Source organism: Solanum verrucosum, unplaced genomic scaffold (genome assembly GCF_900185275.1).
Source record: "Solanum verrucosum unplaced genomic scaffold, falcon-dt-bn FXZP01000253.1, whole genome shotgun sequence".
In the NCBI taxonomy this organism is placed as follows: domain Eukaryota; kingdom Viridiplantae; phylum Streptophyta; class Magnoliopsida; order Solanales; family Solanaceae; genus Solanum; species Solanum verrucosum.
The window spans coordinates 1,431,032-1,448,925 of NW_026019984.1; the positions used below are offsets into that span (position 1 = coordinate 1,431,032).

Below are 17,894 nucleotides of genomic sequence, written 5' to 3' on the forward strand. Positions count from 1 at the left end.
GAAGTTGATTTTAGAATTTTTAACTATTCAATAACTATATTTATTTTAGTTAACGGGTATTTATTAATTAATTTATTTATTTTAGTTAACGGGTAATTTTAAGTAATTAATTTTAGTTGGTAGCTAATGGGCTAAGTTCATAAAAAGAGTTTAAAAACTGAATTTAAGTAAAAGGGTTTAGTATTTGTAAATCATAAATTAGTAACTTACGGGAAGGAAGACTTGGGACGACACAATCTAAGGGACGACTCCGTTCAGGTAAGATGCATATGTATTTGTATAGCTCCATTCCTTGATGAATAAGGTAGGTATAGAAATTATTATTATATTTTAATTTGGGAGAAGTGGGTTGCACATTGTTGCATTGAATATGAGGTTATTTCCTTTTGTTATTGTTGACAGAGATTAGAATTGGAAACAAATTACTTATGTGCAACGTGGTGGAATATAACTTTATGGGTTAGGAAGTAGTAGTAAGGAATTGATGTTTTTTTGTGAATATAACTTGATGGTAGTAAGGATTAAATGAGTCTAGGCTAGACCTATAGTAATATGAGTGTTGTTAGTTTCGAAATCTTATTGTGATTATTAATGTGAATAGATTGCTTTGAGTTGGAAGTCCAACGAAAAAGGAAGGCTCAAGTCTCAGAGTGATTGTTCGACTATTTGAGGCAAGTGGATTTCTAAACCCTTGTTAAGTGTATGAAATTTGTGTATTTCCTTGTAATATGTGTTTGGAGGTAATGAGACTCGGTAATGGGTTGACTTGTCCACATTGATTAATTCTAATGATGAAAAATGGGTGATAAAAGGCAATGTAATTAATTGTTTGTGTGTGATGTTTGAGAATGGTTTGAAAGGCTTATTGAATCGTTGTTGATGTTGTATCATGATTGTGTTGTTGTGAATTGTGCAATGTTATGAAAATGATCATCTCATCATTATTTGTGTGAACATGTCATTTGCATTGTTTTGAGACATGGTTGTGACAAGTGTTATGTGAATTGAGAAAAAAATAAGAAATTAAAAAGGATGTACCATTTCGAGGGATGTATCGCACACCGCGATGGATACTATATTTCGAGGGACGTATCGCGCGCCGCGATGGTTACTATTATCGAGGGTCGTATCGCACGCCGCAATGGATGCATGGACAGATATATCCCCATGGGTCACAGACTGAGAGACAGCGGGTGTGTATCACTAGGTCAGACATGCATCATTATACTTGACATTGCATTGCACAACTTTATCATTGATGAACTTGATCTTGTGTTGCTGATCTTGTGAGTGCCTTTCTGTGGAAGTTTTGATTGATGAATAGTGAGTTTATTGTTGAGGATATATAATTGTTAAAGTGTTGTTATTGAGCTGTGTGTTATGTAAACTGTGAACTGTTAGGTTAGGCTTGTTTTATGCAGGTGATAGTTGCGATTGATGATTATTGAGCTTGTTGTTGAGGATATGTAATTGTTAAGTGTTGTTGTTGAGTTGTGTGCTATATAAATTGTGAACTGTTAGGTTGGGTTGGTTTTATGTAGGTTGTAGTTGTGGAGGTTCGGCTGGGGTGTAAGGAGTTCCCGTATTCTATTCCTTTAGCTTGTGTTTAGAAGTTTATTTGTTGAGTACCGTGTGGTTTGATACTCACCCCTTGCTACTACATTTTTTGTAGGTTACTAGCCCGAACCTTTGTGATATTTTTTCTTCTCCTTGTCTGAGGCTTCTTGTGGAGGTTTGTGAGGTAGTTGCTTGTCATTTCAGCGGACCTTCTTTCTCCTTAATTATGATCTTGTTGTATTCTAGAAACAATGTCATTTGAGACTTGTATCTTCTTTCAATTTTGTTATAACACATTAGAGGCTTGTACACGTGACAATCAGGTTTTGGGGGTATTTTTAAGTTGATTATAAGATTTCCACATTTTATTGTAATGGTTGAGTTTTAGGCTGAATTGTCTTGGTGGGATAAGACAAGTGTCATCACATCCATTTTTGGGTCGTGACATTTTTGTTGGGTAATCTGAATTTAGTCGGACTACAATGTGAATATCGGACATCAAGCGAGGAAATAAGTTTAATGTGTTTGAATTAGCGCACCATTTTGTTTGTTCACCGTGTCAATTGATTGCTATGTTTTCTAAATTGTTTTCTTTTTGTTTTGTACTTGTATTTACTGCATTTGATCCCAGCGTCTTTCGGAAACAACATCTCTATCTCAACAAGGTAGTAATAAAGTATGCGTACATTTTACGCTCCCCAAACTTCATATAGAATTTTACTGAACATGTTATCGTTATTGTTGTTGTTGAACGGGTAAACAAAACATGTAAACTCAGTAGACATGATTAACAATTGACAAGCACCTAACTTTGAAATTTTTTTTCCTTATAATTAGTTGTTTACATTTATGTACCTATAAAATTCAGAAGATGACTTGACATTGATTTTAGAAACTATAAACCTAATTAAACAAATTTAGTGTAATAAGTCTCTTAATGCAACTTATAATTCGAAATAATGACCAAGTTGGGTGATTATGCATTAATTAAGCTATAACACACATGACTTACAATTTTTTTTCTTACTAATTTAAAGATCTTGTCCTAATCATTCTTAATTATATTAACCTCTTAATAGCCTTTATCTGTCTGTAAAAGTATAGTTCCTCCTAAATGATTGAAAAAATAGGCATATTTTAATACCATTTTGGCCATGTGAAACAACAATTTCGGAATATAAAAAAACAAAATGACCTATTTGTTCTTCTCAAAGCAAAACTTCGAAGAGGTCTCTGAAATTATTCCTAAAATTAAAAATAAAAATCATTTCTTTTTATTTTATATAAAAAGTTCCTTGGTTCCTTTTGTTGACCCTTGTTGTGAAACAGCTATATATGTTTGGTAGAAGTTCGTTATCTAGATTAAATAACTAAAAATATGAAAAAGAAGACATACTTATATCAAGATAAGAAGACATACTCATTTTCCTAGTGTTTTCTTGCACATACACACTCACTTTAATAACAAGATGATAAATACTCTCTCTGTTTCATAATACTTGTTACGTTTCACTTTTTGAGTGTTAATTTTTGAAGCTAAATCAGATTAAATTAATTTAATATTTTAAAATTATAATTTTTAGATATTCAAAAATACAAAGAAAAATAATTATAAGTTATAATTTTTTTTAATTAATATGATTAAAAAAATATAACTTAAAATATTAATTAAAATAAATTTAATTTGATTCTCATAAAATAAAATATGACAAATACTGTAGAACGGAGGAATAACTCAATTTTGTAATATAATAATTAGCTAAACCTTGAAAATTGATTCTAGAAGTTACAAAAGAAACTTTTTGAATCATAAAAGGACTTAAGGGGAAATATTTTTGGTGGGGTGGGGGCTTAATGCTAATATTTGATAATTACGTCAAAAATGACCTTTTAATTGTAACAACCAAGAAAAGGAACTTTACCAAATACAAATTAGAAAAAAGGGTCAACCTCTAGAAAGAATCTAATTATTAATATTATTAAAAGATAATAATAATAATAATAATAAAAATAAAACTCATTGTCTTAATAATCAACGGCAATAACATTTTTAGAAGGATATATATTCTAACAAGGAACCTTTAGTTAGGCAAATAAAACCATAAATACTACTCCCAAATATTCATTTTAATTTTCGTGCTTACTAAAATATCAGACGCAAAATAGTTATATTTTAGAACCTAATAAGTCTTTCATATTAGATACTTTTTCAAAAAAAAAAAAACACTTTAAGTAGCTTAGTGTTTTAATCTATTTTGGTCAAACGTTTAAAATTTGCTTATTTTTAAAAATAGTTATTAGAAGTGTATTTCCAAAAAAAAATATCTTCGATGAATAGTAATTTCATGTATTTAGCTAATCAATTCGAAAAAACACTTTTGATGATATTAGAGAAATAATAAAATTGGTATATATCCAACGTTTACAAGCAGCATTTATATGACAAATATTTTAGCCTTGAGTTAACTTTTGTGCTAGTATTATTATTTTTCGAGGTGGTAAAATTAACTTATAAAAATATGATTCGTTCATTCAATTAAATAAGTGTTGATTACTGACTTACCCGTTTATCAACTTGATCTATTTTTAGTTTAAGTGACTTTTGAATAGATATTAATATTCATTCTACTTATTTATCAACACAATTATTTTTTATCCATTCAAATTAAATCCAATCCGCTTATTCGACACCCTAATTATTCATGGATGTCTTGCTTGGTGACACCTACAAGGAAACTGTTCCTTTTTTTGGTTCTTTATGTTCATGTATCTTCTATATTCAATCTCAAATTATTGATGTTCTTGTGTTTATAACCCCTTCTAATTCTTTGACCTATCCATTTTAAATTATATAATTTTACAAATCATTGTTTCACTTAAATTATTAAGTGTCTCATTCATAATATATTGTTTAAAGTAACATCAATGTACTAGCTAGCTTTTTCAATACTCCATCCAGACTTTATAGGTGTGATATTTCTCCATCTTAACCTAACACTCCTAGAAATTAAAATAAACGTGAGATAAATAGTTACACACTTTAATAATTCATGACATGATATAATTAAATAATAGAGATCTTAGATTCGAATTTTACTGTCATGTTTTATAAAAATAAAAAGATTTATGTGCTTGAGTACTACTAATGAAAAAGAATCAAGCTCGTTAAAAGTATAATAATCTCTTTAACATCTTAAACTTTTAGATGAAATAGTAATATACTTCAATAAAAAAAAACATCTAATTTTATTTGTATCACAAGTAAATAGCCACATATAATTGAATTTTGGAGGATAATATATAATAATAATAATAATGGTTAAAAAAGGACTCTCTTTGTTGGTTTTCTCTTTATTATTATTATTATTATTATTATTATGCTTAAATTTCCTCGATCTCTTTGTTGATACATCTAATAATAGTATATATGATTAGTAAACGTTATATTCAAACATGAATTGATTATATAAATATTTTTTATATCGTCAATAAATAAAACTTATGACTGACATATCAAATAATTTACAATTTTATACGGTGGTCTCATTATAAGAATTATTTTAATTAAGTCCTAACATATTTGACTGTTATGCTTTACCATCTTTCTTGGATAAACAACAGATAATGAATAACTAATATGATCTCAAAATCCTCCAACATAATATATATATATATATATATATATATATATATATATATATATATAACATGCATGTACCTTATGACTGACATATCAAATTATAAACCAAAGGATAAAATTATTTAATATAGTGAGGTCCACTAATTATACGAATAATAATTAAATTAATCATGTATTCTCTCTGTCTTTTCTCATGCAACGTCGAATCTTTTACTAGAAAAAAAATATATATACAAGGCTGAAGGCACTATTATGTGTAACACAGCAAATAAATGAAGTGTAATTAATAATTAATAATTAATTATTATATATATATAAATTATGTATGAATAAAATATTAAAGGAGGGAGAAAAATATGTAACAAGTGTCCATCGTTGAATCTGATATAGCCAAGATGTGGACTTGTGTTTTGTTCTTTTGTATCGACTTTTAACCAAAAAATAAGAAAAAATGTTACCCTTTCCTATGCTTCGATGATTTTATTCTAAATTGAGAATCTATTAGAAATATTTTTTATTTTTTTATAAAATAAAAATAAAATTGTATATACATAAACACTATCTTTCATGTTCTCACTTGTAAAATTATATCGATATTGATGATTTGAGAAGAATTAGTGATGAATAGTTGTGTGATAAAACTTTGATACATGTGGGAATTCATGAATTTGATATTGCATCCAATTGTTGTTGAGTTGAGTTGAGTTGATTTGATCTGGCATAGGCTATAAATTTGAATTTATTTGATAGAAAATTGGCACTTGAAAGTCCTTAGTGTTGAAGAAGACAATGATAATATCGTCAGAAAAAAGAATTTTATTCTTAAAATATGTGAATATGAATTTTTCGCATAGCTTAAGAGCATATTTGACTCATTTTCAATTATCTTTATAAAAAAATGATTTTTTTGTCAAGCCTATATCATTTGTCAATGTAAATACCAAATACTCATCTATTTTTACAATAACGAGTATTAAAAACTTACGATCCAAACTAATAATGGATGACAAGTCAAAACAAATCAATCAAATTTAATTTATTTTTTTCATTGGACAGATGGTTAATGGAGGGGAAATGTTACTCCTACACCACCATCACCACAATCATCACCATCAACAATAGTAATAATATATTTAGTGTAATTCCACAAAGCGAATCTACTAAGAATAAATAGTCAAGTGGATTTTCGTTCCTGAACTCTGGGGTACCTTCAGTTTCGCTTGAGTGGAACAGTTGTTGATGCCCTATTTAAGAAATTCGAATTTCCATCCATCTATTAGTGAGTTACAAATTTCCTTCCGAAGAAACCAATAGTAGGATTTTAGTCTAACAAATCTTTTATTTGGTAGGTAACATCGTCAAAGCATATCATCAAATTTAACCACAAATTAAACGAAGAAAATTCAAAGTGAAAGGACATCATCGTCGTCTTATGCAAGACAATGATAGTATATACAGACTATAAGAATATCGTTTTTGATAGACTCTAATCTCAATGAAAGAACAATTCAAAGCAATACAGAAAACAAAATAACGAAAGTGAAGAAGCTATATATCCGACGAATCATTCTAACTAGTAGTGGGGAAATGTTGAATTTTATAAAAGTAAGAGGGGTGAATTTGCAAATGAATGAAAAAAAACACAAAACCAATAATGTGAAAAGTCAAAGGTGTCCTAACTAGGATTCGACAGACAAAAGTCTTAAAAGTCTTGCTGTCTGAATATACGTAACCAGTTTCGTCTTTTTCTTAGTGGGGCCCACACTCCCACGTGTGTTTTCTAAGATGGCGGGAAAGTCACCATAGAGATTCGATCCACTTATCAATAAGAACGAAATCGTCAAATGTATTAAGTATTAATTGTATTCAATCAAATATATATATATATATATATATATATATATAGGTGATAGATTTATATTTATATCAATTGTATTTGATAATAATATATTTATATTATGTATCAATTGTATTTGTGATTCATACAAATACTATATGTATTGATTCTCTCCATCAAATGTATTATGTATCAATTGTATCCAATCAAATATAGGTGAGAGATTTGTATTTTATATAACCTGTATTTGAAAAATTATATTTGTATTTTGTATCAACTGTATATGTATATATTATGTATTAGTTCTATTCGTGATGCAACGAAAACAACATGTATTCATCCTCTCTCCTCGATCTCGCTCGTCTCTCTCCTCCTATTATGTGTTCATTTTGATATCAATCAATTTATATTTGTATTTTTTTCTTCGAAACCAGCGAAAAGTACAACTAATACAAATGCGTAGCAAATCAAAGTGTAGTTGCGAATTGTAATTAGTGAAACGGTAGATAATGAGTCCTATTTAAGGTCTAATATTTGTTGTTTTTGAAAGTTTCCTTATTTATATACATTCCAACTTTGGATGTACATAAATATGAATTTAAATTTGTATAAAGTTGAACAGGTAGATATATGTAGTTACATATTATAATGCACGTTGGATGCAGATTGCCATATAGAATGCCACGTAGGATATAGATTGCGATACAGAACGCCACATAAGATGCATGTATCTACTTGTTCAACTTTATATAAATTTAAGTATCAACTAAGAACAAGTAAATGACATGTTTATGTATTCTGTATTTTTTTAATAAATTTTATTACAACTCTCTCGGTCTCAAATCAATTGTCATGTTTCTTTGTTTGAGAGTCAAACTAAGTAAGTTTTGATTGATATTTTAAAATATGTTTTTATCAAATTTATATGAGAAAAATTGTAATTAATAATCCTTTTCATGTAGTTTAAAAATGGGATTACTACACAAGTTGAACCCATTAGGTGAAATATTTACTCAAATTGGACCTAGTCCAATAAATTTGTGCGCCCTGATTGGACCCACAACACAAATTATTTACTGATTGCCTCCTTATTTTATTCATTAAATCACTGTTGATACCTTCAGAGTAAATCTAATAGTATATATACTCTGATGATATCAAACAATAAATACAAATTAGTAATTAAAAACAGATGTATAAAAGAAAGACAATTGTAAATAATTTTCCTTTTTTGGGTACGGATATCTTTTTCCCTTTATAACTGTCCAAATTTTATTTGTGAATTCAACTTCAAAAATTAATTTGGAGTATTTATAATAAGTGGGCCCATAATAGAGGCTGCTATAACTCATATTATGTTGTTAAAAGTTGAAACTAATAGATTTTTGTTTAGTCAAATCTTGAAACTAATTGATGACTTAAAAATAATCGAAAAATTAAGGTTAAGATTTCATAGTTAGTGTGACATTCTCATTACAAAGGAGGTTAAGTATCTCATTATGAAATGAAATTACAAAACGTCATTAGAGTAAACTACTATTTTATACTCTCTATGTCCTAATTTCTAATTTATTTGAAACATTTTTTTGAGTGTTCCAAAAAAAGTTTGTCATTTAAAAAATAATAATTAAAAACATCACTTTCAAATTCTCATTTTTGTCCTCAATAAAATAAATTATAGACATATAAATATCTAATCTTTGTTTTGAACCATAACTTTTTTTTTCTTCTCATTTTTCAATCTTCACTTCTTGTGAATTTATGTAATTGTTCGTATTTTGTTAAAATCTATTTTTTTTTCATTTAGCATGACCATATCCAATCAAATAGTAGTTGATGTGAGAGCAAAAATATATATTTTAATTATTATTTGCCTCATATTTATTATTTATATATGTTCTTTTTGAGCATGAATTTTATGAATTGTGCTAAATAGTGTATTTTATTTGTAGGAATAAATTGATGTAAAGTTAAAGAAATTTGAAGCTAAAATAAATTTAAAATGAAAGATTATAGAAGAAAATCAAGCAATACCTTAATAAAATAAATTCAATATAATAATGTATAAGGAAAAGTGCAGCATTCAGCGAAATTGAAAGAATCAAGTTGCCACGTGGTAGACTTTGAGTGCATTAGTGCGTCTAGCACCAAGCGGACAGAGTTTCACGCCTACAACAATTCCAATCTGTTTGGGTTTTGATTTCCCAATTTATTTTGGATTTAGTTATTTTATTTAGGGTTTTTTATATTTATAAATAGTCTATAGAAATAATTATTTGAGAGGGGGGGGGGGGGAGATCAATCATAGAGCATCAAGTATAAAATTGTCAATACTTTTTTGGATTCTTTTCTTCTTTCTTTTCTTAGATTAGAGATTAGTGGCTAAACGCCCTAGTTCTGGGGCTATAGTTACGAATTGAATGTTGATTATTTAAGGTTTATGAATTAATTCTTGGTTGTCATTATAAGTTATTTTTATATTCTTGTTTTAGTATTTCTTGACTGGCCATCTAGAGATAAATATATTGTCTAATCTTAAAATCGAGAGAGGAGGGGTTAGATAGACCAGAGAATATAGAGAGCTCGATCGATCCATTTAGTTGAGGTGATTTGTGTTCAGGAGTGACGCCCGAACGAACAACTTGTTTGGTTACGAAACAAGATGAAATATAAATGCTCGCTAGTTAGACCTGTTTATCCCCGCTCAACGATGTAGTTAGACAGCTAACTGGAGTAGGCGACTAGAGGTTTGATACCCGACTCATCCAATTAACCATGTAAACCAGTAACTTGACAACTAAAATTAGTTTTAAGCCAAAAATATGATACATGAGATCCAATGCATGCTGCAGCCCTGGAATTTTCCAACCATTGTAAGTAATCTTATTATTTAATTCTTGCATTCTTTTCTTTATAAACATAAATAACACTTTTGACACTCTTAAATAAATAATTAGACTAGTATAATTTAGTAAAAATAGTTAATTGACAAGTCCATTGAGTTCGATAATTTGGTTCTTTTAAGAGCTACTATATTACTTGCGCGACCACATCGTGTGCAATGGGAAGCAACAATATACAAAAAATTGAAACGGATGAAATACTTTTTTTTTTGTTTTTGGGTTCTCTCTAGGTGTTCAGTATCTATAATGAAGTCCGACCATTTTGAATTTTTGCCAGGTAAGACCCCCTTCGTAGGGAAGCGCTCCCTACCAAAAATTGTTCCATAACCAGAATTTCAATTCGAAACCTCTATTTAAAGAAGGGACAACCTGATCTTACATTAGTTATAAATTTCATGTTTACAACTAGGATCCAAACTTACATCAATGAACATATGCTAAGTTAACATAACATTCCAAATATATACTCCATAAAGTAACATGAGAAATTAAATGTTTTGAACTTTGGATCATGCTTATGTTCTTTTTTATTTGATTGGATATGGGGCTCTGATTTAAAGTGAAATATAATTATACTAGTTTTTTATATTTGATATGCCTATTGATATTAGGGGTGTGCATTCAGTTTTTTTGTTTGATTTCCTACTATTCGGTTTAAATTTTTCGGTTTTTGGTTTTGAAAAAGTGTAACCCAATTCGAATCAAAATAAATATGGTTTGGTTTTTCTCTTTTTTTTTTCTTTTTTTTTGGTTATTCGGTTATATCAATAATTGAAAACATAATCAAAGTTATATTTACAATTTGAACATATATATATGAGAAGTAATAATATTAAATCTCTTAAATATACTTTCTAATAATCACAAGGCAAACGTAAAACACAATACTTAAAATTATATCAATTACAGATGCCCAAAATAAAATATAAACAAAAACATAATGAAAGACAATAACTAAAAAGTGACAAAAGTAGTTTATATATATATAATTCGATTTTTATTTTTCTACATTCGAAACCAAACCAAAAAAACAAACATAGTAAATTATAAATCCAAAATCAAAAAATCATAATTATACATAGTTTATATATATGTACAATGGTATTATCAGTCATTTTGAAGAACTAATATAAAGTTGCGCCCTACATCTATCTCTACTACATCTTTTAAATGATACTTGTACACGCACGACGATTCTACCTTTCTCGATACGTTACCTTTTCTTTTTTAATAAAAGTGAAGGCCTTAAACTAATATTCAGGAGTGTAGTATTGGATTTTTGTGTTTGGTTGATTCTACGTGGAGGAATAGATGAATTGTTGAAAATGAATGAATGAATCAAATCAATCACATCTAATTGACTGTCAATTTTAAAATCCCATCATGCCTTTGGCTGCTTGCCAATTTGCTCTAGTTGGTACATTTTTGGTTTTCTTTGACAATTGAGACTACTTTTGAACACATGATTAAGTAAATAAATAAGAAGTTTATTTTTAAAGATTAAAGTTTTTAGGTAAGATCATGTGTAACGATTAACGACTCTAGTCCAACTATTAACTCAAACACACTTAAAGAGTTAATTCTGAATTTGTTTAAGATGTAATGTACAACCCTTCTTTAAAGGCTTTTCCTTCATCATGGATGCCACAATAAGAAATTTCCCCTCAATCATGAGTGTCACATGATCAGACAATTTCAATGGATGATACAAAGATGTGTCTAGATCAAATGTATTTTTGTTGATATACAACATGGATATACAAGAAAAATGAAGTTGTCTTCAATTTTAAATTTCGATTTGTAAATTAAAGTAGCATAAACTCATCTCTAATCGTCTCCAACTATCTCAAATATTGTTGGCTAAGCTTCTTAAGATGTTTCCAATAACGCAATACCTTATATCACCGAATCGAAATAAATCTCACTTGTGAGGGATCGAAAAAATTGAACCAAACTTCAGATAGAAAATCCCTTTGAGCCAATTGATAAAATGTCTCCAAATAACTACACTATGGATTATTTATTAATGACACGAAATTCTAAAGCAAAAAGTTGATGCTGAACTCATTTTATAAAGCTCCTAACTTTTGCCACATGATCATACAAGTTCAGTGTATGATACACAGACTTGTCTAGATCAAATAGGAGTATGTTTTTTTGTGATGATATACAGTGGATATACAAGAAAGATGAAAAATCGATATGATACCGACGATAGCTAAGCCTCTTAAGATGCTTCCAACAACATAATATCTTATATCATCAAATAAAAACAAATCTCAACTGCGCAAAACCGAAAAAATAAACCAAACTTCAGATAGAAAATCTCTTTGGTCAATTGATAAATGTCTCCAAATACTATATTAGACTATGCAAATACACAAGAATGACATGATCAATTCTAAAAGATAAAAGTTTTACACAACAACATTGACAAGTTAAAATTAATTGTTCCAGTAATAATAATAATTATTATGTATTATTTATTGCCTTCATTAAATGTATAAATAAATAAATTAACAGATTAATATTATTTTTTTACTATAATTAGTATTGATGCAAAGTGAAATTAAAACATCCTTGTTGAAAATGTATATTTGTTTTACATGAAGATATCAAAGGCAACTTCAAATTTGGCAGCAATACTAGTTGGGCCTATGTGGGCTCGGGTCATTGGCCCAATAGGCAATATTTGAGTTCTGTTTGGTTTATCTATGGAAATTAATGAAAATTATTTAACAACCTGAAAGTATAATTACAATTGGAACAACAAAAGATCAAGTTGCAGATATCTCGCTGTCTTTAAAAAAATTCAGGTCCATAGAAAAATCTTCACCGATCCAACAATAACTCGCTTGACTTGTTCCCTCTAGGACACAACAATCGTATGACTTGAACAAACGCTGGACATGTTGATAGAACTCCACGAAGATTGAACACCTTCTTAAACTCTCTTTTCACAACATTGACCTCACTTTTTCATGCATTCTACAATATTTTCCGTGTGCCATCACAAGGTATAAAAATGACTACTCTCACTGTCTTAATTTATGTGATGTAGTTTGACTTAATACCGAATTTTAAGAAAGAAAGACTTTTGAAACGTGTGGTCTAAAATAAGTCACCAATGTTTATTTGGTTATAAATCATTCCATTAAGGGTAAAATGGGCATTTTAAAGTTAAATTGTTACTAAATATAAAAACGTGTCATTCTTTTTGGGACCGACTAAAAGATATTTCAAAATTTTAATGAATTACTTTATAGTAAGAGCGACAATATCTAGGGAAATCTATGAGGTAAATTCTTGATATCACAAAGTTTATAGAATCTAAATTCACGATGGAAGAACATTTTTTGTTAGAGAAGTTGGCACTGAAAAGTCTCATAGCCAACTTTATATGGACCTTTACTGTCACTCTACATAACCGTACATGAAATTTCACCTCATACGGCTCCACGTTCATTTCTTTAGAATTCATTAGAACCTTTTTCCGTGTTTGAAAACTCTTCCTCCCCCCTTTTTCCACTTCGCCCCGAAGAGTATGCCATGTACTCTCCAGGCTTCTCTATGCAATGGACTTCAGGACTCATACCATTGACAAAAGGTTCCGCACATGAGATTTTCACCTCACATAGCTCCTTGTTCCGTTCTTCTTGGAATCTTTGCCATATCTGAGAACTCGATCCCTTCCCCCCTTCTCCCACTATGCTCAAAGAGTACGTATGCCACACACTCTCCACGTGTCCTCAATGCGATGGACATCAGGACTCTTGGCATTGACAAGTCGTACATGCATGAGATTTTCACCTCATACAACTCCTCGTTCAATTCAAACATTTCTTCATTGAAAGCTTTTCCATGTTTGAGAACTCCCTCCCCCCTTCTTCTACTACGCCCCAAAGAGTATGCCTCGTACTCTCCATGCCTCCTCAATGTAACCCTCCTAGCAATGAGAAATGGTGAATGTCAAAAATATGTCAAAGTACAAAATATGACTGCATATCTTAGTAACTGTTACCTGTCAAATGGATCAGAGAATTGTTCAAGACCATACGAAGAGTCCAAATCCTCCACATCTCACCGATGTGGGACTCAACACCCCTCCTCACACACAAAAAGCTGGCTCATGAGGAGAGAATTGCCCCGAGACCATATAAAGGGTCCAAATTCCTCATCCCACCGATGTGGGACTCAACAGTACCAATAAGTCAGCCACTAGAGCATATTCATTTTTTCAAAGGGAGTCCATGAACCTGACATAGGACATACTGATTCTCTTCCAGTGTTTAGTATGATCCATTAGATCCTGCACACGACACGCTTAATCAAATCACATATAAGAAAGAAAAATTGCTGCAATAAGTTTGTGTGCAAGATGCAATTAGCATTAAAATACAAGTCTGTTTGTAATACTGTGGTTCCACCATTTGATCATAAATCTTCATGATTTCACAAAAATCATAAGAATAAAGGAACTCATTATGGATGTAATAGCACTAGCACTACATGAACTGTTAGAAATCCTTAATTTTACCTATCTAGCTGGATGAATGAAAACTTCAAGGCAACTGTTTCCCGAGTCAATTTGCTCTTTTTGAATCATTCTAGCGAGTCTTGTGGCATAAGGGCTACACGAATGCAATTCGATAACTTGCAAAGATGGGATATCTCCAATTTCATAAGGGATTTCTTTTAGCTTGTAGCAAAACCTCAAAACTAAATGTTGGAGAACTGGAAATGGATAACTATCTGTACTGGCCTGCTTCCAAACCACCAAGTCTCTGCTCTCAACCAACAGATATTTGAGTCGATGAAACCCCTCTTCATCGGTTTCCCATTCTGGCCCTTGGAAGGAAAAATCTTTCAGTTTGAGAACTTCAAGATTTGGTAAGTTCCCAAGAACTCTAGCATCTTCCCACAGCAAAAAGCTGCAGCTCAAAGTCAAGTTCTTGAGATTCGGTGGGAATGCATTCCATCGTTGGATAGAATTACGGGGACGAGGATTGTTCATTGGCAAGTTGAACAGCAACTTCAGAGTTTCAAGTGAGTACATTTGCTCTAGGTTGTTGAGACAACTGCCAAGCCAATCCACATCGAAAGCATCATGGTTTCCACCAGTTACCAGATTAGAGGCCAATGTCTTTAGGTTAGGTAATGTAGCAACAAGTCCATGAGAAAAGTTGATTGTGCTAATAGTAATCGTGCAAAGTGTTTGCAGATTCCCCAAGACTTGAAAGTTCCCTTTAGAGTGATCAGCAATGGGGGATCCAAATAACAAAACATCTCCTTTCACATGGATGTGCCTTAGTATTGGCATCTTCCATATTTCCAACGGAAGTATGCGCATTTCCTTGGTTCCCCAATAAATGATTAAGGTTTGTAGATTCTTGAGCTTGGATATCGACCTAGGAAGCTCAGAATTGATGGAGAGCGCGAGGTACCTCAAATGAACTAGTTTTATGACATGAATTGGGAAACCGTAAAAGGAATAGTTAACTACATCCAACACACGAAGCAATTTGAACCCCATACAACCGAAGTAGGAATCCTCTAAAACCGAGCATGCTTTTGATGACAAGAAAGATCGAACGTATGGATTAGAATATGTGTAGGAGGAGTAGGCAAAAATGTCTGAATGGAAATGTAGGCGCCGGTGAACACCTCGAGGAAAATGTGGTTCCAACTTTCTCACAACATGCAAAAGCTTTTCTTGTTTAGCTTCTTCTTGGCAAAAGTTTCGCAAGATATCATGAATGCTACATGTTTTGACTCTATTATCATAGGATCTCTTACTCACTATAATTAGGCTCCTGTCAATGAGTTCCTGCAAATATTCTTGTGCTACAAATTCCAACGTCTTCGGTGATTCCAACTTTATAAACCCTTCAGCAGTCCATAACCTGATGAGCCTCCACACAGGGATTTCAACGTCTTCAGGGAAAGCGCCCATGTAAAGAAAGCATGCCTTCAAATGATGAGGCAAATGATTATAACTCAATGCTAGTATATCCAAGAATTCCCGCGACTCCTCTGTTACAAATGAAGAATGAATATTTTCTGCAACATCACTCCATTTACTAGCTGTCGCGCTTTCTTTAGAAAGAATTCCAGCTACCATAACAATTGCTAGTGGTAATCCTTTGCATTTTTTGGAAATTTGCATTCCAATCCTTTCCATTTCATAATCGCAGCAGAAGCTTGGATCATCTAATCCCAAAATCTTCTTTTGCAATAGCTTCCAACTTTCATCTACAGTCAAGAAACGCATTTGATGTGGAGGATTAAGTGGGTTGATAAAACGAGCAACTTTCATGACTCGACTAGTCACCATCACTCTACTTCCATTCTTGTCATTTGGAAAATATCTTCTAACATCATCCCATGCCTCAGTATACCAAACATCATCCATGACGATGAGATACCTCTGTCCTTTTAAACTTTTGTACAACCGTTCAGCCAATTCTTCATTTTCCATTTCATCCATTATAAACGGAACTTTAGAAGTACAACCCAAAAGGTCTAACAACATATTCCTCACCTTATATTGTTCCGATACAGTTATCCATGCTCTAACATAAAAGTGTTCCTCTATTAACTTGTCATTAAAAATTCTTTTAGCTAGAGTGGTTTTACCAATACCCCCCATACCAAAAATTACCACAACATCAAGCTTATCAGGATACCCTGTTAGTTTATCTGCAATTAGTAAAAAATCATCATCTAGACCAACTACAACATCCTTTTGTGAACTCAAAGTTTGTGTGACATCACGTGAACACCCGTTCACAGAAGAACTCGGTGTTGATCTACCTTTGATAGCAGAAATGTCATTATAAACACTAGTAATTGCAGCCTCAATAGATTTAATCTTTCTAAATAGTACTCGATTAACGCCAAGAAACTTAATTGCATTCTTCTTTAAACTTGAACTAGATGAATACTCAAACATAATTTCCTCAACTAAATCTTCTGCTTTACATGATACATCTCTAATAATTCCTTCTAAACACTTAATGTCCTCATGATCTTTTCCAGTGTCATCAAAAAAACCTTGCAATAAACTGACCTTTTGTAGGAGAGATTCAATTTTCTTTCCACTTTTTGGATGAAGTTGCATGAGTCTCTGCAGAGTGTGCATCAAAGATGTGACTTCAGTATAAGCCATCTCCAATGAATAAGTTCAATCATTTAGTAAAAGAAGACATTCTATGTTCTTTATTGAATTGTAGAGACAAAGAAGATAACCTTACTTTTTTTTATTATTATTTATATTATTATTTTAACATAAGAAGACCAAGACTTTTTTATTATTATTATTTTAACATAAGATAACATATGACAACAAATATCAAGTTGAAGGAGAAAACATTTGTATTCTAAGCCCCCAAAATTGTGAGTGTAGATATCAAAGTGAGAAAAAGTACCATTTCTATAGTTTGCATAAACTTAATTATGTTTCCTAGCTATAGTTTAAGTTGTCTCGTTTGTATGATTCGCGAATTTATATAATTGAGCTATTTTTGTATAAACTCGAAATAACTAATTTATACAAACACAAACATCTGACTTTAAATAGTTATACAAATTATATTATACAAAAATTATACAAATTTTCATAATTATATAAATGTGCGAATTATACAAACTCGAAACCCCAACCACGTAATTATCACTGATTAACTAAAACAATAGCTATAATGACTAATTAACTAGCACATGTTTGCTTAACCATGCGATTTTCCCATATATATATTTTAATAGTAAATTAAAATTATTTTTTGTACTTTCATCCGCGAAAAGGATATATTTAGACATTGCCTGCCGGTTAGCGAAACTTTTTCAATAGTACAAATCGCTACACTTAGTGAATAACGAATGATCCTCCAAACTCAAAGAGTGATTAAGTTTGACTCAAGCGAGTGAGTGAAAGGCGTGGCAAGAAAGCGAGTTCGAC

At 30.9% G+C, this 17,894-nt stretch overlaps 2 protein-coding genes across 2 annotated transcripts in view; one reads left to right on the plus strand and one right to left on the minus strand.

Moving 5' to 3' along the window:
* Positions 1–17,894, plus strand: part of LOC125818085 (alpha-L-fucosidase 1) — a 30,265-nt gene that overhangs the window by 7,763 nt on the left and 4,608 nt on the right. The window lies entirely within an intron of this gene.
* Positions 14,087–17,110, minus strand: LOC125818081 (putative late blight resistance protein homolog R1B-17). Its single transcript, XM_049497603.1, has 2 exons — positions 14,475–17,110; positions 14,087–14,110 (listed from the first exon to the last, which is right to left on the minus strand). Exon 1 carries the CDS (start codon positions 17,103–17,105, stop codon positions 14,475–14,477), a length of 2,631 nt encoding a protein of 876 aa, XP_049353560.1. The 5' UTR covers positions 17,106–17,110; the 3' UTR covers positions 14,087–14,110.

What these genes read in the sequence shown, in the direction of transcription:
- LOC125818081 (XM_049497603.1), bottom strand. Translation starts at nt 17,105, where the DNA reads ATGGCTTATACTGAAGTCACATCTTTGATGCACACTCTGCAGAGACTC.